Source organism: Neoarius graeffei, chromosome 18 (assembly GCF_027579695.1).
Source record: "Neoarius graeffei isolate fNeoGra1 chromosome 18, fNeoGra1.pri, whole genome shotgun sequence".
Lineage (NCBI taxonomy): Eukaryota > Metazoa > Chordata > Actinopteri > Siluriformes > Ariidae > Neoarius > Neoarius graeffei.
Window position 1 is genome coordinate 66,389,418 of NC_083586.1, and position 22,203 is coordinate 66,411,620.

At 44.9% G+C, this 22,203-nt stretch overlaps 1 protein-coding gene across 1 annotated transcript; it reads left to right on the top strand.

Moving 5' to 3' along the window:
- Positions 1-5,084: 5,084 nt before the first annotated feature.
- On the top strand, positions 5,085-20,934 carry tmed1b (transmembrane p24 trafficking protein 1b). The gene is made up of 4 exons (XM_060899296.1): positions 5,085-5,355; positions 15,208-15,305; positions 15,477-15,663; positions 15,938-20,934. Exons 1-4 carry the CDS (start codon positions 5,164-5,166, stop codon positions 16,154-16,156), a joined length of 696 nt encoding a protein of 231 aa, XP_060755279.1. The 5' UTR covers positions 5,085-5,163; the 3' UTR covers positions 16,157-20,934.
- Positions 20,935-22,203: the final 1,269 nt, after the last annotated feature.

Below are 22,203 nucleotides of genomic sequence, written 5' to 3' on the forward strand. Positions count from 1 at the left end.
TTTCTTCCATGGCACCACTGGACAGCTGCCAATTGTAAGACCCTGCAGTGCATAGTGGATGAAGCTGAGAAGATCACTGGTGTCTCACTATCCCCCCCCCCTTCCTGGACATCTACAACATCAACACCCGCCCAGCTTGCACAGCTATCAGCATCGTGCGTGACCCCACTGTGGCAGCGGGGGCGTGGTCAAGCGTCGGTCTGTGAACGGAGGGCGGAGCCAGGGAAGGTAGGTGGCAGAATCACTGCACCTGATGTCAGTTAATCTAGACCCCGAAGCCGCCGCCAGGCGCCGCTAAAACCGCCATTTAGAATTTGAGCCGCCGCCAGCCAATAATTTTGTAAGCCAATTTGAGCCGCTATCTAATAAAATTTGGCTGAGCCACTAAGAATTGTGTACATCAAATAATGGGTTTATCCACATCATGAGCTACAAGAAAAGTGACACAAACATGATCAACTGTACACACTAGTAGTAACACAATAGAGACGTATAGGCATACACTGTAGAGATTTAGAACTGATATCACAGCACAGAGAGCCACCACAAGCTTGCCGTTGTGACTACCTGTCTGGCTTCCCGCCCCTCACACCGTTACCACGATACACTGGGGAACCCGGGAACCCACCCAGAGCATCAATCGACTCCGATATCGACGAGATGGCTGCATTCTTTGCCGCTGCTGAGGGAAAGTGTAAAGGTATTTTTTTTGTTTGTTTGTTTGTTTGTTTCACATACTTCGAGATTGATAAAAAAAAAAAGTACTCCACCACTCTACTTTCATCATAGTAAGATAGCTGCCAGTCCTTCACTGGTCATTGCTAGTGAGAGTAGATAGCTAGATGCCTTCCTCGAACAATCCAGATTAGCTTATTATTAGCATTGAACTACAATCTTGCTAGATTTATATTTACAATGAAGTAAGAGACCAGGGGACCTGTGGTAATTTGCTATTTATTCCCCCCATTTGTTTGATCCGTTCGCCCGGATATATGCCACACAGTGACGTCCAGTATCAGCCATTTGTAGCCATAAACATTTTGGTGGCTGCAGCAGCCATTAAGGTTTTGGCTGAGTCAGCTAGCCAGCCAATAATTTCATCAGCCAGCCATTATCCTGAAAACAAACGGCTTCGGGGTCTAAGTTAACCTGTGTTTGTGTCTTCCCCAGTGACCGCGCCCTATAAAAGGAGAGAGAGAGCAGAGGAAGGGAGCTCTCTCCCCAACCAGATGACTTGTGTGTGTGCGTGCGTGTGTGTGTGGCTGGGAGAGTGTAAAATAATCACTGAAAAGTGCAAATAAAGAGGTTTTGGAACTCAGTTCTGGCCTGCCGTACTTCTGCGCTCCACCCACCCACTCGAATTCCTACACCCACCCATCATTCACCAGTGTTGTGCAAGTTCACACTTTTTTTGAACTAGTTCAAGTTCAGTTCAAACATGTTAAAAGTGAACTGGTCACGTTCATAGTTCACAGTTTTAATTCTGAACTAGTTCAAAGTTCAGTTCATTTTACTTTTAGGCGGGATATGAAAATAAAGACTAAAATCATATGCTACATTCTAGCTCAAAACTACTCACATATTATAGATATTATATTCTATCACACAAAATGGAAGTTATTGTACATACTATATATGGAAAAAAGGACAAAATATTTTGATTTCTTCACTGACTCAACCACTGCTACCAAAACGTTACACGTGCCTTCAAACAAATGCTTTCAGTTTCAACTAACAGTAACTTCTAATAAACTAGTCTGATGAACGAGGGTTTCTCAACTTTGCTTAGTGGTTGTAAATCTTCCACAATGTAGTCAATAATCAGTTTATCTACCTGCTGCTGGGAGACAGTGGTGCTCTTGAAGACTGCAGGCAGTGTGACTGGGATTTTGGGATTTTGGCAGGGGATCTTCTTGCCCTTTCCCTTCTGATCCTCGAGGACTTGCATACATGCTTTGAAACTGGACAGGTGCTTCAACTCAATGTGCCGTTTCAAATTTGAGAACGACGTTGTCAATGTTCTTACTTGTTTTTTTTTCAGAGAAGGTGGACAGAGCTTACACAGAAAGGTAAGGTTTTTACCGTCTGAGTCTTTGTGTGAAATTGTGTAAAATTGCTGTAAATAACCATGAGGAGAATCCGTCTCATCTGTGTTCTCCGTGCCGCTACTTGAACTTTCACTGGCCAAGTTGCTGAGTGTGCGCCGGCTGTGGTGTGTGTGCTGTCTGCTGCCTGTAGCTAGGGAACGCTGGGTTACGCCTACTCTGCTCTGCTGCATCATGGGTAATGTAGTATGGAGCCAAATCATAGAGCCATCCACTATCTCCGGCTTCACACTACGTTATCCATGATGCATTGCACACACACGGCACCTCAGGGCAGTGAGTGACAACAACATCAGACCAACAGTGAAGTCGTAGAACGTAAAATATCTTGCAAGTAGACGTGCCACTCGATTCATCAGGTTTCATGTTTCATTCATCTTCATGTTTGTTGTTCATGTTGCATAATTTGAACGAATTCACGTTCAAGTTCTTTCATTACAAAGTTGTTGCGTTCAGTTCAAAGTTCATGGAAAAACGAGCGTGTTCAGTGAACACATTCTTTTGAACGCGTTCATGCACAACACTATCATTCACACACCTTCTTCACTTCCCTGCCTTCTGGTAAAAGGTACCAGAGCCTCTGAACTTGCTCCACCAGACTGGTAGACAGCTTTATACACCAAGGTGTCAGGATGCTGAACTCCCCCCCCCCAAAAAAAAACCCTCACACTGTTACTACAATTCATCTGTCAAGTTAAAGTCCCTCCCGTGCCAGGACCTGGTCTTCCCAGGCAGTCTCCTGTCCCAGTGCAAACCAGTCTTTTGAGGTGCATTGGCTGGCGCTGGAATCCATTTCTGTAGCCCTCGGCCTCTAGCTGATTACATAGCTAGGGTTACAGTGGAGGGCGGGTCCTCTGGTAACCACAAGAGTTTGACTCCATACTCACATCTGTATTGCAGCACCTTACCAGATGGTAGTAGGTACCATTTTTATGATGGTCTTTGGTATGACCCAACCGCAAATAAAACCCATGATCTCACAATTCATCTGTAGTCTTGTAAAAGAATAAGACACTTGTCACTTTACCACAACACCCCCCCCAAAAAAAAAAAACATCTGGTCACCACTCATTCGGTAGTGACTCCAAATATTATCCTTTTGACACAGACTTGTCATTTCAGCTCTGTGAGCTTTGCCATTTATGGAGTTTTCTGGATGTCACCAAATGCAAATCAGAGGTGCGTTCAAATGTGACAAACTGAGAATGTTCGAGGTGAACAGGTTTTCTGTGAATGTTTTTCATAAGTCAACATATTTATCAACATACTTATGTTATATGTTATAAGTCAACATACTTATGACATTAATCATCTCAGCTACGAATAACAACCAAGGTATCATTTCAGAATGTAAACATCTAACGCTTTAGCTGGATGTGATGTATGCGAGTTAGCCTAAACTTACCACCACAAAGAACAATACCACTGCTTAGCTAATGCTCATCTCATCTCATTATCTGTAGCCGCTTTATCCTGTTCTACAGGGTCGCAGGCGAGCTGGAGCCTATCCCAGCTGACTACGGGCGAAAGGCGGGGTTCACCCTGGACAAGTCACCAGGTCATCACAGGGCTGACACATAGACACAGACAACCATTCACACTCACATTCACACCTACGCTCAATTTAGAGTCACCAGTTAACCTAACCTGCATGTCTTTGAAGGTCGTGAACATCACAGATGCCTTTGACAGGATGCACGTGCTCTGGGGATGAATGAAGGGATGAAGGGATGAAGGGATGAATGAAGAGATTTGAATGAAGAAATTTGAATGAAGGGAGGAAGGCATGAATGAAGAGATTTGAATAAAGGGATGAAGGGATGAATGAAGGGATTTGAAGGGATGAATGAAGGGATTTGAATGAAGGAATGAAGGGATTTGAATGAAGAGATGAAGGCATGAAGGGATGAATGAAGGGATTTGAATGAAGGGATGGAGGGATGAATGAAGGGATGGAGGGATGGAGGGATGAAAGAAGGGATGGAGGGATGGATGGATTTGAATGAAGGGATGAAGGGATGAATGAAGGGATGAATGAAAGGATGAAGGGATTTGAATGAATGGATGAAGGGATGAATGAAGGGATTTGAATGAAGGGATGAATGAAGGGATGGAGGGATTTGAATGAAGGGATGAATGAAGGGATGGAGGGATTTGAATGAAGGGATGGAGGGATATGAATGAAGGGATGAATGAAGGGATGGAGGGATTTGAATGAAGGGATGGAGGGATGTGAATGAAGGGATGGAGGGATTTGAATGAAGGGATGGAGGGATGTGAATGAAGGGATGGAGGGATTTGAATGAAGGGATGGAGGGATTTGAATGAAGGGATGGAGGGATGTGAATGAAGGGATGAATGGAGAGATGGAGGGATTTGGATGGAGGGATTTGGATGAAGGGATGGAGGGATTTGGATGGAGGGATGGAGGGATTTGGATGGAGGGATTTGGATGAAGGGATGGAGGGATTTGGATGGAGGGATGGAGGGATTTGGATGGAGGGATGAATGAAGGGATGGAGGGATTTGGATGAAGGGATGGAGGGATTTGGATGGAGGGATTTGGATGGATGAATGGAGGGATTTGGATGGAGGGATTTGGATGAAGGGATTTGGATGGAGGGATGGAGGGATTTGGATGGAGGGATGGAGGGATTTGGATGGAGGGATTTGGATGAAGGGATTTGGATGGAGGGATGGAGGGATTTGGATGAAGGGATTTGGATGGAGGGATGGAGGGATTTGGATGGAGGGATTTGGATGGAGGGATGAATGAAGGGATGGAGGGATTTGGATGGAGGGATGGAGGGATTTGGATGGAGGGATGAATGAAGGGATGGAGGGATTTGGATGGAGGGATGGAGGGATTTGGATGGATCTGGCCGTTAGTTTGAACGGTTTCCTGTAGAAACGCCTCGCGGCTGTTCGACACTCGGTGAATTGTGATTGGCTGCTGAAGGCGGAAGTGTGTCTCGGAGGAAAGCGGAAGTGATGAGAGGCCCCGCAGTGAGCGCGAGCTGGGTTTAGTGTTCCGGTCGGGTTGCGCGGTGTCTCCGCCATGTGCTGGGTTCCGCGGCTCGGTGAGGGGGGCGGCGGGAGGGGCGCGGGGCTCCTGGCGCTCTGGGTTTGTGTCGCTTCCGCTTTCAGCCCGAGTCGGGACAGCGAGCTCACCTTCCTCCTGCCCGCCGCCGCCGCCGAGTGCTTCTACCAGAGCGCGCACAGCAACGGGAGCCTGGAGGTCGAGTACCAGGTAACCGCCGCCCTCACACTCTCACAGCCGGGGAGAGCAGCGCAGAGACCCCCCGGGCCCCCTGCAGCTCCCCCCGCCCTCACACTCACACAGCCGGGGAGAGCAGCGCAGAGACCCCCCGCGCCCCCCGCAGCTCCCCCCGCGCCCCCCGCAGCTCCCCCCGCGCCCCCCGCAGCTCCCCCCGCGCCCCCCGCAGCTCCCCCCGCGCCCCCTGCAGCTCCCCCCGCGCCCCCTGCAGCTCCCCCCGCCCTCACACTCACATAGCCGGGGAGAGCAGCACAGAGTGTGAGGGTGGGAGGAGCTGCAGGGGGCCGGGGGGTCTTGGTGCTGCTCTCCCTGGCTGTGTGAGGGTGGGAGGAGCTGCAGGGGCCTGGGGGGTCTCGGCGCTGCTCTCCCCGCCTGTGGGAGGAGCTGCAGGAGCCCAGGGGGTCTCGGCGCTGCTCTCCCCGGCTGTGGGAGGAGCTGCAGGGGCCCGGGGGGTCTCGGTGCTGCTCTCCCTGGCTGTGTGAGACCCCCTGGGCCCCTGCAGCTCCTCCCACCCTCAGCGCGGAGTTCAACCCGAGAAGCGTCTGGAAAGGCCAGGGTGTGGTGATCAGTGCAGAGGAATCCTCTCAGCCCGGGTCCGGAGCTCCATGGCCTCCCTCAGGGGTTCTAACTGACCCGGGGCTGAAGGTCATGATCAGAACCCTGGACTCGGTGCGGAGTCAGAAGCCCAAGTCCCGAACGCTTTCTGGAGAAGTTGTTGTTGTTTGGTTGAGATGTGTCACAGCGGCTGCGGTCTGGAGCGCAGGGTTCCTCCCGGGTCCGGGGTGGAGTGGGTCTGAAACCCAGCTCGGTTAGTGTACTGTAAAAGAGCAGCGAGCTGAAATCCAGTAGCTCAGTACTGAAACAGGTTCTGTACTACACACCGTGATCAAAAGTATGTGAACACCAAAACTCATTCATGGTTCTTCCTCCAGCCGCTGCCATGAAGGTGGAAGATCACATGACTGTCTGTCTGTCTGTCTGTCTCCAAGTGCACCGATAGAAATAAAGTGCATTCTGTAAGACGCACGAATCATCAGTGTTTCCAAGGACGAGTCAGTGAAATCCCCAAAGGCGTCCTGATCGTGTGTTTATCCCGAACCCTCTGTCGTGCGCTTTTGAGTAAGGAGCTGTAGATGTTTGTTCCTCAACAGAACGGGACTATTGGACCATATGTTGTGTGTTTTATATATTGTTAATGCTTCACAGCCTCATCACAACCTTCACATTTTGAGGAAGAACTTTTAGGGAAGTTCAGTGAAGGCGGCGGCGGCATACGGAATTACAGCAGCTGCGTTATCACAAAGTGCAACGTTAAGCTGTGAGATTAAAAATGTAATATCTGCACTTCAGTAGGTATTTATTTATATTAATTTTTTAGAAGTTGTGGTGACTCAGTAGTTAAGGCTTTGAGTTACAGATCAGAAGGTTGTGGGTTCAAATCCCAGCTCCTTGAGGAGGACGTTCAGCTTTTTGTTCAGTTGTATCCTGCCACAGCTGGATTTGTGTTTGGGATAGTCACGGCCTAATGGTTAGAGAAGCAGCTTTGGGACCAAAAGGTTGCCGGTTTGATTCCCTGGACCAGCAGGAATGGCTGAAGTGCCCTTGAGCAAGGCACCGAACCCCCACCTGCTCCCCAGGCTGCTCCGGGTCTGTTGTATGTCGCTCTGGATAAGAGTGTGTGATAAATGGCGTATTACAGCTGTGTGTTTAGTGGGTGGAGTTACTAAGGAGCTCGTTGCAGGTCCTGTTTCATATCCGAGTCGAAGCACGTCTGTGGGAATAAGGGGCGGGTCAGCTTCCTGTCAGATCCTCGCTGTGTCAGATTTTCCCATCTTGTTGCAGAAAGGGAACACCGTTACTGCTCACTTACCTGCGGATATGTTGAAGCTGCGTTCGTGTGAGAGCCGGCCCACAGAGGGACAGGATGTGTACGGGGAAATCTGTTTTTATCTAAAGTCTGTGTAGCAGTGTCGTGTCGAGCAGTTTATTTAATCTTCATTTCTGTTGAGCTCGTTATAAATAGACATTAACCACATGGTCATGTGATCGCTACAACATGAGAAAATGTTTCAGAGAAGACGCATCTGCAAAGATGTTCCCTCTGTGTTTATTGCAAAGTTATTTAATCAGTAACATCCAATCATTAATGCGAAACTGTCCCATTGGTGATGAAAAATTGCAAGAATACAGTGCAGTGGAAGAAGTGTAAGCTCTAACACACGATGGCCTTTTTTCTTTCCTAATGCCTGATCTGTAATACAACCCCGATTCCAAAAAAGTTGGGACAAAGTACAAATTGTAAATAAAAACGGAATGCAATAATTTACAAATTTCAAAAACTGATATTGTATTCACAATAGAACATAGACAACATATCAAATGTCGAAAGTGAGACATTTTGAAATTTCATGCCAAATATTGGCTCATTTGAAATTTCATGCCAGCAGCACATCTCAAAAAAGTTGGGACAGGGGCAATAAGAGGCTGGAAAAGTTAAAGGTACAAAAAAGGAACAGCTGGAGGACCAAATTGCAACTCATTAGGTCAATTGGCAATAGGTCATTAACATGACTGGGTATAAAAAGAGCATCTTGGAGTGGCAGCGGCTCTCAGAAGTAAAGATGGGAAGAGGATCACCAATCCCCCTAATTCTGCGCCGACAAATAGTGGAGCAATATCAGAAAGGAGTTCGACAGTGTAAAATTGCAAAGAGTTTGAACATATCATCATCTACAGTGCATAATATCATCAAAAGATTCAGAGAATCTGGAAGAATCTCTGTGCGTAAGGGTCAAGGCCGGAAAACCATACTGGGTGCCCGTGATCTTCGGGCCCTTAGACGGCACTGCATCACATACAGGCATGCTTCTGTATTGGAAATCACAAAATGGGCTCAGGAATATTTCCAGAGAACATTATCTGTGAACACAATTCACCGTGCCATCCGCCGCTGCCAGCTAAAACTCTATAGTTCAAAGAAGAAGCCGTATCTAAACATGATCCAGAAGCGCAGACGTCTTCTCTGGGCCAAGGCTCATTTAAAATGGACTGTGGCAAAGTGGAAAACTGTTCTGTGGTCAGACGAATCAAAATGTGAAGTTCTTTATGGAAATCAGGGACGCCGTGTCATTCGGACTAAAGAGGAGAAGGACGACCCGAGTTGTTATCAGCGCTCAGTTCAGAAGCCTGCATCTCTGATGGTATGGGGTTGCATTAGTGCGTGTGGCATGGGCAGCTTACACATCTGGAAAGACACCATCAATGCTGAAAGGTATATCCAGGTTCTAGAGCAACATATGCTCCCATCCAGACGACGTCTCTTTCAGGGAAGACCTTGCATTTTCCAACATGACAATGCCAAACCACATACTGCATCAATTACAGCATCATGGCTGCGTAGAAGAAGGGTCCGGGTACTGAACTGGCCAGCCTGCAGTCCAGATCTTTCACCCATAGAAAACATTTGGCGCATCATAAAACGGAAGATACGACAAAAAAGACCTAAGACAGTTGAGCAACTAGAATCCTACATTAGACAAGAATGGGTTAACATTCCTATCCCTAAACTTGAGCAACTTGTCTCCTCAGTCCCCAGACGTTTACAGACTGTTGTAAAGAGAAAAGGGGATGTCTCACAGTGGGAAACATGGCCTTGTCCCAACTTTTTTGAGATGTGTTGTTGTCATGAAATTTAAAATCACCTAATTTTTCTCTTTAAATGATACATTTTCTCAGTTTAAACATTTGATATGTCATCTATGTTCTATTCTGAATAAAATATGGAATTTTGAAACTTCCACATCATTGCATTCCGTTTTTATTTACAATTTGTACTTTGTCCCAACTTTTTTGGAATCGGGGTTGTACAGTGGCCTCCTCCGGAACACCATCCTGGTCCACGATGCAATAACGAAGCCCTGATTTGTAAAGCGAAGATGTCGAGCCGTCTGTCCTCCTGCCTCGTGACAAAGTGACGGCGCCTCGATACGCAGCGCGGCGGATCACTATCGGGTTTTGACTCCACCGCTGTGTTACGGGTCGAGGTGGTGCTGTTGGGTTTCCGGTCCGTCTGTAATGTTTCTTTCACTCTGTAATCCATTCACAAAAAACCTGTTTCATGATGATGATGAGCTTTATTTATCCGGGGGACGCACTTCAGCATCGCTGTTCTCCCGGTACAAAATAAAACACAATTATAATGAATAAAATAAATTTCAGTTGTTTACAATAAGATTTGATATCAAATGATTCAGTCGTGACTCTATGAAAGTATGTACGAGTAAGTATAAGGCGCTAATTAATTTTTAAATTTATATAATTTAGACGTCTCTTAAATGTTTTAATGGGGTCTGAGTTCCACAGTTCTGTACTTGTGTATTTAAATAATTTTGTGCGTGGATTAGGAGGAACAAAGTCATGTTCTGGTCTTGTGCTGTAAGTGTGGAAATCAGAAACATCGCATGCAGTTAAAGCGCTTGGACATCAGGAAAGCTTTATGAGGTTTCCTTCTTTGTTGAAGCGTCGTCCATTTTACTTTTGCACGTACCGTCTCAGACGCAGTGTAAGTGTCGGTATAGAGAGCGATCCTTCCCCGGCAGTCACGTCATCGCATGCGTCCCAAACGACTCCGCAGCGTGGTGGTTTTATAGACAGTTTAAAGTCAGTCTGGTGATGAAATGCTTTGTGTAATGATGTAATGTCGGTATGTGATTTTTCCGTGAAACACTTGACTTAAAAACCACAAGGAAACAGGCAGCGAGACGCTTTACAAACCAGCAGTTCAACTGTCTCGCTGAAAACTGAAGAACGAGCTGAACCCGAGTGCGGAGTGAACACGAGTCCTCCTGTCCGCGTCACTGAGGGCTCGCGCTCTAATCTGATTAAAGACGAGCGAGAGCAAACTCCATGTTTGAGAAACACATACACGACCTGCGGCCTGGTTCATCGCTACAGAGCTGATAGACGCAGGAAGCGTTAGCGTGAAAGTTATTTTTATTATTATTATTAGGCAAAATATATAAATCAAACCTGATGTTTGTATCGGCGCTCAGTACGGTGTGTCAGTCGCCCCCTACAAATGAAAAGTTCCTCCGATCATGATGCATTTTTGTTTTTATGTTCCTTTTGGTAAGAAAACACACTGGGTGAAATATTTTGACAAAATTCAAAAGTTTACTGGCGGCACCAGGAGCTCAAAGTTATGGGAAAAGCTGCTTATGACTTTTATGACAAAATTTCGATCACTTTTCATGAAACATTATGGCACCTTATAGAGTATACCAAATATCTTAGATCCACATTTTTAGTCCATATTCTAAATATATTATCAAGCACAGTTTGAGTTTTAGCTGTTCATTGAATCATTGTTCAACTACTTTTAAACAATACAAATGTATTATGAATCACATTAATGCTTCTCAATCCCTCGCAAAGGTTCTTAACATCATCTCTGGCTCACAAGAAATCAATAAATGGAGTCCAACATTGTGATTCAAACCTTACGCCAAAACATAAAATAAAATAAGCGTTTTTTGGCAAAAAATGAACCTCATGGTGCCACCATTAGACTTTTGAATATGGTCAAAACATTTTACAGGACGTCTTTATTGGTGAAAAGGAACACCCAAACAAAAACGCATCAGAGTTTATGAAGGTGAGGGCAGCTGACGCACCCGACTGCTTAGTGAAGTGAGGAAATGAGGATTTTTTCAGTTGTGGGCTCGAGATCGCCAAGCTAAGCTGTAACGTATGAAAAAGTCAGTATTCGGTGTGAGACGACCCTTAGCTTAAAAAACGTATATAAATCTGTCTCCGGTCCAGTGAGGTCAGTTTTATGTGGAAATGATCTGTAGGTTTTCCTGAGCATCTTCCAGAACCAGCCGCAGTTCTTCCGGACACTTTGACTGTCACACTCACTTCAGGGCTTGAAATTGGCGGTGGTCCGTTCGCCCGAGGCGACTTAATTTGTCATTTGGCGGGTAATTCCGGCTGGCTAGCTGAAAATAAAAACTATATATGAAGCGAAGATTCAGACTAGGGCTGTGCGATATATCGAATATACTCGATATATCTCCGAAAATTGTGTGAGATAATTATTCTATTGTAACTATCAAGTATTTTATGGTCATCTGCCGACTTGCGTTTGTTTTGTGTTTGTTTAAAACCTTTCCCGGTGGTTTTCTCCCTGTCCCTCAGGCAGTAACGCGAGAGGCTGCCTAAGGGGAAAAAACCAATAACGTCACGCACTCGCCAACCAATCCCGGGCGACATCTCGGTGCTGAAAGGAACTTGCGGGAAGATTTTCTAGTTTCGGTTTACAGCGCTGACTCAGTTCGTGCAGTCGCTGGTGCTGCATAGGCTACCGTGTAAGCTCTGCCAATTTCAGCGACAGATTAAAAATGGAAGCGGACGAATCGGTTCCTAAAAGAACGAGTAAGGGGTCAGGGGTCAGTCATCTGGCGTTTTTTTGGATATCGCGAGGAGGGCGTGGAACAGCAAATGCCAGTTTGTAAAGTGTGCAAAAAAAAAAAAAAAAACAGTATCAAAATACTCGGGTCTTGAAATAAATGCACGTTAGTCATGAACAATGGTAACGACTCTCTTTTGCGTTATTTTTGACAGAAATAAAATTCATACATGAACAAATTTTGGCGAGTTGATTTTCTGCTTGGCGAGTTACTCTGGAAGGGAACTAGTCCGGCTGGCTGGTGGAAAAATATATGAATTTCCAGCCCTGCACTTGTTCGTTTTACACCAAAACCCAGCAGCCTTCATTATGGTTTCTTTTTTAATCTGAAAAGTGCTCTTACGGAATAGGCTGCTCAGATAGACTTTTTCCCCCCTGTAACATTTAATTTGGTGCTGGGGGGAAAAATGAATGTTTGGACTCCTAAAATGTTTTAACTTGATAATGTAGAAATCATAAGGGCGCTAAGACTTTTGCACAGTACTGTAAATACATAATTTGCATGTTCATACTGATTGTGAACAGGTCGTGCGGGAGATCCTGAGTCTCCAAGGACGTCGTGTGATTAACTGTAGAGTAAAATCCGAACCGGACGCTTTGCTAAAGCTGTGAGGGAACTCCGGCCCGTGATCAGCTGAAATATCGCTGGGTTTCTGAGCTGGCTTTGTCCTCGCTCTGTTTCCATCGACACGTCGACGTCCCGCAGCGTCTACACGTCCCCCAGTCCCCGCGGTGTTCCGTGAAGCTAAACGATCTACACCAGGGGTGGGCAGTTAGTTTTTCCATAGGGCCACGTGAGAAACGGGAAATCTTGTGGCGGGCCGGACCAAAAGGCTGAACTAAATTCTGCATAATATTAATTGTATTTCTTTATATAAAGCAGTAAATAACATTGCTTTTACAAGCTGCTAAGACTGGTAAGAGTCTGGAAAAAACGAGATTGCCTTGCAAAAAATGTCATTTATTCAATCAAATTTCCCAAAATGATGGTGAACAAAATGTGAACGTTTGTACCTTTTTTTTTTTTTCAGTCACATTCACCCCAAAACACAATACAGACATCACAATATTGTCTTTCTGCTCCAAATATCAAGCAAGATGCATCATATTATAATACTGATGCCCACATTTGTAGTCTAATCACTTAATTTGGTGTTTTTCGCCGGAGATCGGCTCGGGCTCCGGCGCCTGCTGGTGACGTCACACTATGTGATTGGCTGGACCGTTTGAAGGATGACGTACAAGTTTGTGGTTGGTCTGGACAAATTACGGAAGTAGTTATCGCGGGATTAGGTTTCGTGGGATTTCATGTCGCGCGCATTGCGTTTTTGTTGAACACAACTTCAAAATAAAAGCCACGCACATTCAGTCCATGCATGAGGTCAAATTAGAAAATACGTTTATTTTGTAATTTCTAATTAACCTTACGCGGGCCGGTCAGAATGAACCAAAGGGCCGGATGCGGCCCGCGGGCCGGAAAATGCCCAGGTCTGCTCTCCACACTCGAGGGAGAATGTGTGGTGTTCGGGGATTATTTTAGTCTGTTGGAGGAAGAAGTAAGTTTTGCGTAATGCTGCCCCAGCGTGTGATTTTATACAGCATTCCGGAATCAGAGGCGTGACGGGGAACATAACGGCATCAAATGTGATCTATAACATGCACTGGTATTTGTGTGTAGCGGTGCTTTTTATACCACTGTGTTCCCTCTGTGTGAAATGTTTATTTCTCTGCTGAAATTAAAGCTAGTCGGCCTTTCGATTTCATAAAACCGGTGAAATGTAGTTGCGTCTGAAATGTGGTGATTGTGATATCTGTTTATTTCTGTAATATCTCACAAAATATCAGGCCATTCTGTGGCTGGGAAGTTATTTAATTTGAGGGGATTAAAGCAAATAATGTGCATGAAATCGCTCGCTTGGCGCAGTCAAGCAGACAGAGGAAGTCCGTGTGCGCATGCGCAGGTTTACCTTCTTCTTTTGGGTTTTACGGCAGCTGGCATCCACAGTGTTGCATTACTGCCATCTACAGGTTTCCCTTTGAGCGTGCACTGACAGTTCCATCATTCTGTCGCTAAACGAACAGCTGATCACACCGAGGTGCTCGCTGAGCGCCCATATTTATTAGTTTGGTCCTGCGTTTCCTTTCCTTCATATAGAACATAACGTCTTTTCTTCTCGCTTTCTTTCCGTTACTGTAGTCGCTCTTTCACGTTTCATTCGCACACTCACGTCCTCCATTTTTCTCTCCCATTTCAAATTTGTATCCCACAATGCCTTGCGTGAACAGGGAAAGCCCACCACGGGATGTGATTAGGGCTGCGTACCTAAACGTAACATCAGGTACAGGTACCGGTACAGAGGTTTCGGTGCAGGTCCGGACCGGTACCTGAACAATTTGACACATTCTTCTGAACTTCTTCAATAATGACAGAAACATTAATAAACTGTTGACAACTTGTCAATATCTTTATTCAAATTAAACCGAACATGACTAGGTTTCCGACCTCACTTCTCAGTCACACTATAGTTAACTTGGACAAAAAGTCATAAGTTGTCTCACAGCGAGAAGTGACTACACTAGAGTACTACAGACTCCGCGCAGTCCGCGGCCTTTAACTTGCGCGCCAAAATTACACAAAGCAACAAAGACCGCCAATGCCAGCAAAGGAAAAATGGCTGACCTGCTTTTGAGTCTTTTTGACCAATCAGAACGCTGGATCAGCTAAGCTCTTGCGATGTCTCGTGAGACTGTGGCGAGAGGATCTCAAGTCAAAGATGGCTCTGATTTCAAGTTTCAGCGCAGCATTTTACGTCTTTTCCACTGCTAAATTTTCGTCTTTGTGGTAGGATTTACGCATCTTCAGTCACAACATAAGCATGTACTTGGTGTAAATTTATATCGGTACAGTACTGGTACTTCATGATCCGGTATTTTGGACCTGTACCGAATCGATTTTCACGGTACAGTACCGGTACGCAGCTCTAGATGTGATGCATGGTGTAGTATCTTGTATTGGGTCATGGTGAAGCAGGAAAAAATAGCAGAGAATTTTAGAGCTACATGGAGATAAATTCATTAATTGTTCTAGTATTTAAAAGATAATAAAATTGGAAGTCTGTAATTCCAGTTCAGTAGCTTTCAGTCACTAAACAAAAATAATTGGGTGTCGGGAAAATTTTTATAATCTACACTTAAAATCTGAAAGGCAGTCCAGCTTTAAAATGGAAATCAGCCATCGGTGCGTCTTTACTACAGAGTGCATCATGCAGTCACTTGTTCTTTGCCCGTGGACTCAAAAATAAAATTTAATACATTTTAAACCTGAAGTAAAGTGTGTGTGTGTGTGTGTGTGTGTGTAGGTGATTGCCGGAGCAGGTATGGATGTCGGCTTCTCCATCATCTCCCCTCGCGGTATCCAGCTGGTCTCTGAGTTCCGACGCTCTGATGGAGTTCATATGTGCGTCCTCACTGGCTCTCACGGTTACTATGGCAACCAGAATTATATCTGAATCGAAGTAGTCAGATGTTCATCATGAAGGATATTGATATTGTGTACACTTTAAAATATTCCGTGTTATTCGGTTTGTTTGTTTTTTTTACATGATGATGTAATTCTGATGGCGTGCAGGGTCGAGCCCACTGAAGCGGGCGACTACCAGATCTGCTTCGACAACAGCTTCAGCCGCTTCTCTGAAAAAATGGTGTTCTTCGAGGTCATTCTGGAGAACGCAGCCAACGATGCGACGGTTGAGGATGAGTGGGCGGGGCTTGGAGAGCCTGAGACCATGCTGGAGTACAAGCTGGAGGACATACGGGTAAAAATAAAATGATTTATGGATGAGAATTTTAATATTTCACACAGTGATCTCATCGCAAAAGTAACGTGTTTAAATCCCTTTGTACGCTGTGATCAGGATTATTTCAGCTTTATGGTTCGAGCTCTGGTTAAATAAACTTTAAGTCGGCTGACTGTTTACAGTTTGAATTTTAAAACTAGAATAACCAAAGATTGTGATTGATTAAATAGTCCGAATATTCTGTATGTTGAGTGTGAGGCTCGTAACTCCGCCCCGTCTTGTCTCCGTGCAGGAGTCGATGGACTCGGTGCACCGTCACCTGGAGCGAAGTCGGCAGATGCAGACGGTGCTGCGAGCGTTCGAGGCTCGAGACCGTAACCTGCTGGAGGACAACCTGTGGCGAGTCTCGTTCTGGTCCTGCACCTCTCTGGTGGTCATGCTCACTGTGGCCTTCACTCAGGTTTACACGCTGCGCCGCCTCTTTGATGACAAGAGGAAGGTCAGATCCTGAGGACACGCCCCTCCGAGCAATCTGTCCGATGGGCGGAGCTGTGTGACGGGCAGCTCGGCCCTAAAAATGACTGCGAGGCCAGTTTGGGAAATTTCAGGTTAAAGTGCCTTACTCGAGTACGTGCTGGTAGCTGCAGGATCTAAACTAGCGTCTGTGTTCACGCTCTCGGATTGGTGAGACGAACTGTACGCCCTGAGCACCGCCCCGTTCGCCTGCTTTCTTCTGAATAACATCATGACTGTGATTGGGTTACGGTGGATAATCACAGCCGTGATGTTATTCATGATAACGCACCGCTTCGAATGTTCAATTAACTTTTATGCAACAGTTTTTCAAAGTAAATAATGACTTCTAACTAATTTGTGAAACCATGGGGTCAGATCCCAACCTGTTAGTTTTACCCGACTGCAAGTTTAAATATTTTATTTTTTTTAATAGCTGGTGTAATGTTGCGTTAGCCAGCAGCAGAGCGAGCGCAGTACGCCTCCCGGTGTCCGGGCTGTTAGAGGAACGGTGCGGGAAGGAACTCGCAGGTTCCATCAAAACTTTCCAGCGTAACAGAACATCTGGCTAAAACTGAATGTTATATGAAGTGTGGTATTTTGCAAAAATGTGAAATGTCTGAAAATATTTTCATTTTTAACATTATAGTACTTGTGTTTTTAAGTTTAGTAAACATGAACAAATTGGACGCGTTGGGATCCTACCTGAGCGATGCTGGAGTGTTTTAAGGCTGTGTGGATGAATCCGTCTTTTCCTTCGTGTTTATTTTAGCTTGTAGAGCGAAGCGGGTATTTGGGACGGTTGCTGTGGAGTTTATGTAGCCAGTACAGCAAAGGGAGTGTTTGGTCTGGGACGTGTCCACAAACATCTCCCCGTCGACTGCACAGGTACGCTACCGTTCAAAAGTTTGGGGTCACTCTGAAATGTCCTTATTTTTGAAAGAAAAGCACTGTTCTTTTCAATGAAGATCACTTTAAACTAATCAGAAATCCACTCTATACATTGCTAATGTGCTAAATGACTATTCTAGCTGCAAATGTCTGGTTTTTGTTGCAATATCTCCATAGGTGTATAGAGGCCCATTTCCAGCAACTCTCACTCCAGTGTTCTAATGGTACAATGTGTTTGCTCATTGCCTCAGAAGGCTAATGGATGATTAGAAAACCCTTGTACAATCATGTTAGCACAGCTGAAAACAGTTGAGCTCTTTAGAGAAGCTATAAAACTGACCTTCCTTTGAGCAGATTGAGTTTCTGGAGCATCACATTTGTGGGGTCGATTAAATGCTCAAAATGGCCAGAAAAATGTCTTGACTATATTTTCTATTCATTTTACAACTTATGGTGGGAAATAAAAGTGTGACTTTTCATGGAAAACACAAAATTGTCTGGGTGACCCCAAACTTTTGAACGGTAGTGTACCAGCGAATAAACGAACAAACTCTGGAGTAAGACGATGCTGATTCGTGAGAAATCCCCGTCTCCGCCCCCTGTATCGGTGCTACGTGGGTCGCGTCAGGTGTCTTTGTGGAATTAGAGTGAACAGAAAGTGGACGTTCCCTCTCTGGATGAAGGAAGGGTAGATTTGATTCCGAAACTCTTACACGGTTTGTCTTGCGTTTTAAACTAAACTCAGACCAAAACGATCAGGCACGGCCTAGACATGGTTCGAAAACGGTTTTTGTGGGGGTGGAATGGATCGGTTGGTTGATATCCCGGCTTTGTATCTTTAACTGTTCCACTCCGGGGCGCTGCTAGAAATGTTGGACCCAGTGAAATGATGTAATATTGCAGCCCCCCTTTACGTTTCTGGTAACCCGACGTCTTTACGATGGTGTCAGGCTCCTGATGGTTCACCAGCAATTCTGCTTCTCCCATGGCGTAGCTAACGTTAGTGCTGGATTGGAAAGCAGCAAACCTAACGTGGTGTTACACTCTGGCTCCGCCTACACAAGACTGTATTCTAATAATTTTGCACAAAATGGGAACCAAAACCAGAAGGTTGTTGTATTTTGTTCGTTTCAAGAGATTATTATTAAAGATTTTTTTTTTAATTAAATTAACTTGCATATGATGGTAGTAATGTCCTCTCCGTCAACTCTGGGCCTTTAGAATGGTCCTAACTCACCCCCAGCGGTGCCCCGGTTCTACTGGGCATCAAATGAACCCTAACATGACGCAGACAGAAAACATTTTCCACCGAAACAAACGATGTCTGCTTCCCCCCTTTAAAGGAGGCGGAGACTGAAGCAGCTCGCTGAAATGGCGCACAGGATAATAAGGGAACGAGGAAAACTAGGTAGAAGTAGGCAGTCTGAGGAAACTACAAAGGTTAATTTTTAGGTGAAATTCTACGCGCCGAGAGGGATACGGATACGATTTCTAAACACAACTGGAACTGAATGGAAAACAAGGAATCTAGGCGTACTAGGAAGATAGCTAGGAAAACTGCCATGGCTCGTTTTCAGATAAAAAACGCTGTCCAGCAAGACTGGGACACCTTTTTTTTTTTTAAAGGTGCCATTTCATGACAAACCATTTATTACTGGCTCTTTTTGAAATCCCATAGGGCACTCCGAGTTGCGTATGCATGCTGCACATAAAAATGTTCTTCTACCTCCGTTCCGTCTCAGCCTGTGAAAGAAAATAGATGGAAAAACGAGCGAATCAGAAAAAGCTAGGGCTGTGCTCGTTGGCCATCAGTTGCTCACGATATCGTACCATATATATCGCGATATATCGCGTTAAACGATGTCTTTAATGTATTGTAAGCAGAGGGCGCGAATACATTTGGCGCCAAAATTATTCAATCAATGAGTCTCGAGACGAGGCCATGGAGACACGGGGGACGTGATTAGCGGCTTGCAGCGTCTGTAGCAGAGCGCGTTGAAGCAGAGCGCCTGATTTCTCGTGCGCATGGCCTGAGTAACTGGAAGCGACATTTGTAAAGAAAAAAGTTTTTGGTTGGAACGGGTTGCAAGCATGAATTTCCGTCGATTTCTGGCTTTAAATCAAGTGAAAACTGATGACAGCCTGCGACAGAACCGGGAGATGTGCATGAAACGCATCCTGTATGGGATTTTCAAGTGAGTGAACGACATTGTATCGTACCCCCGAAAACCGTGCATGATCGAGTATCGCGAGCTGTGAGCACAGCCCTAGAAAAAGCCCTATGATCTTACGTCACTTCGAAAATTAGTATTCATGGCCCCGCCCATAACCCACTGGCGGGAGCGTCACAGTGCTGTTAGCCAATCAGAAGCGATATGTTTGCATGTCATGAATATTAACGAGTAAGAGCTGAAATCCTGTCGTTCTCCCGCCACCCACTCCTCCACCGAACTAGAACAGCCTGAAACAGAACCACAGCAAAACCGGCTCACGGGGCGTTCGTTCATACCAGAGACCACCGCACAGTTCATGAAAAAACGATGCAAGGGGACGTTTAAAAACCCTCCAGTGGATTAATTCTCAAACTGATTTTAAGTAAAGGTAGTCACAGATTTCAAAAATAAAACTTTCATTTTCAGAGACCAAATAGTTATCCAAAAAAATAGAATTTTTATTTTATTTTAAATGTCCGATGGGCTTCCTGCAGCGGTGACGTATGTGATGTCATGTCGTCGTCGCTTGGAGCAACTCGGCTGTTTATATTTTCTGTTTACGTCACGGTTTTACAAGTATTTTTACTGAATTTGAGTTTTTTAATCCGTATGCCTCGTTGTGCTGCGTATAAACGCCACAACGATGCTCAAAAGAAAGCGCAAGCTGGAACTCGACTGCATTTCCACAGAGAAAATGCAAAGTGTGCTTGATCAGCTGGAACAGAGCGTCACCGACAGAAACCGCATCAGACGCGAGACCTCACGCTGCACAATCCTTTTCACGTGATCTACAGAAAGTGGCGTTTATATGCCACACAATGATTATACTTATTTAAAAACTGAAATTCAGTAAAAATATTTATAAAACTAGCAAAACTACAGCCAAGTTTCTCCAAGCGACCGCTACCTGACGACATCACCACCGCAGGAAGCTCATCTGGTATTCTTTATATAAAAAAAAAAGCATTTTTCTTGACAACTATTTGGTCTCTGAAAGTTTGATTTTTGACATCTATGACTAATTTTACATAAAATAAGTTTGAAAATCAATCTGTCGGCGGATCCCTTTAAATGTAGCTACAAAGGCATTTGGCCCAGAATGAAACGAGGAAAAGAAGGATCTCGGGGGAGATCTGGAGGATCTACTGGTAGTAGGAAGCTTGGGAAACTAGCTCTACCTCATCTGTCTGAGTCATGGGGGGGGGGGGGAACCAATCCCACCTGCCTTCATGTAAGAACCGGGGACGCCCTGAGCACGTCGCTAATCTGTCACGTGGCTACAGGGAGACTGACTCTCTCAGGAAACGAGCAAAGAACAACAAACAAAATACAAGGAAGACCAGGACGCTGAGGGAACTCGCAGGGTTCCTTTTCATAAAGGTACGTTTGAGGGATGAGGAAACTACAGCGGTCGTCCACGATAGAAACAAAACATTCATTTGTAATCTACACACACACTTCTGCAAACATTTTATTTGTCCTGATTTATTGGCTAACGAGGCTTTAAACCTTAAACCTGAATACCGTTTCACAGAAGTTCTCAGGATCTCACCATAATCTGTTGCTTTGCTTCTCGTTTGCATTATGTTAACGTTGTCATGATGTCGAGCTGTACTCTGTTCTAAATCACCAAATCTGAGCAAGAATTTTAAAAAATAAAATTTGAAAAAAAAAATAAGTGTACTGTTTTTGTACATTTTCAGTTTAGTGCCACATCCTGTTAACAAGTGCTGAAATATAAAAATCTCACCATGCATAATGATGCTCTCACAATCAGGGATGAGAATTTTCCGCCGATCCGTTGAGAAATTTTTTTTTTTTGGGGGGGTATGATTAACGATCTGTGGTCACCTTATAACGCAGACATCCCAAGTCTCCCGGAAGTTCCGGGAGTCTCCTGCATATTGATAGAAGCGAGCAAGAGCGTGCGCGCGCAACATTAAAGGTCTGCATCCAGTCTGCATCACGCATGTGCGCGCGCGAGGGAGACTGTGTGCAGTGTTGCCAGATACTGCTGACGTTTTCCAGCCCAAAATATGTTCAAAACCCGCCAAAATGCACTTAAAACCACCCAATTTGGCAACACTGCCTGTGTGCCTGTTCATGTAGCGCATGCCAGACAAAGAGCATCTTGATTGGGTTACTCAGCAAAATAAGCCAATCAGCTTTCAGTGTGGGCGGGCTTTTATCCCTTTTCTCGAGGACCGGAGTTTTCAGTTGTATTGAGTCGGTGCAGCCGACAGGATCGGCATGGCAGAGAGAGCGCACGCCCCAAAAATATATATCAATTACACGTCATATATAAGTGTGTATCTTTTTATAAATGAGGTTAGCTTATCTAATGTAGCATGTTGGGGAGAATCAGAGTATCATATCCATATTTCTGATAAAATTTTAGGTATGATAGCATGTACTGTATAACTCTCCTACTTGTTGCTCATTTCATAGGGGGACGGGGGGGGGGAATTGCTGGCGTGTGCCGCGCGGGAGCGTCTGCCCAAATTTTTTAGGCCGAGATGAATTTATAGTTTTTGATTTAAAAAAAATTTCCAATCTGTAATGCCCATTGTACACGCCTGTTCTTTAATTCAAAATCACCATCTCGATCTTCAGATTGGCCATATGGTATCTGTATTACATTACACAACATCCTGTCCAGATAAAACCTCGTTAGTCCACACAGCAGTTGAAAGGGAAGTGATGAGTGATGCTGAATGTTGCCTGCTTAATATGCAAGAGCTCCTGCTACCATGATCACATCAGAAGAAAGCTTAAGAGAATATGATAGAACTTTTTTCTGGTTTGCACTTCATTGTAAAGGATTAGAGTATTCAAAGACCTGAATAGCTAAAATGCAGAAATATAATACTGTAGAGCTCGTTTATATTAAAAGGTGCATTGATTTTTTTAAAATCATCAAATGTGAATTGATTAAAGACAA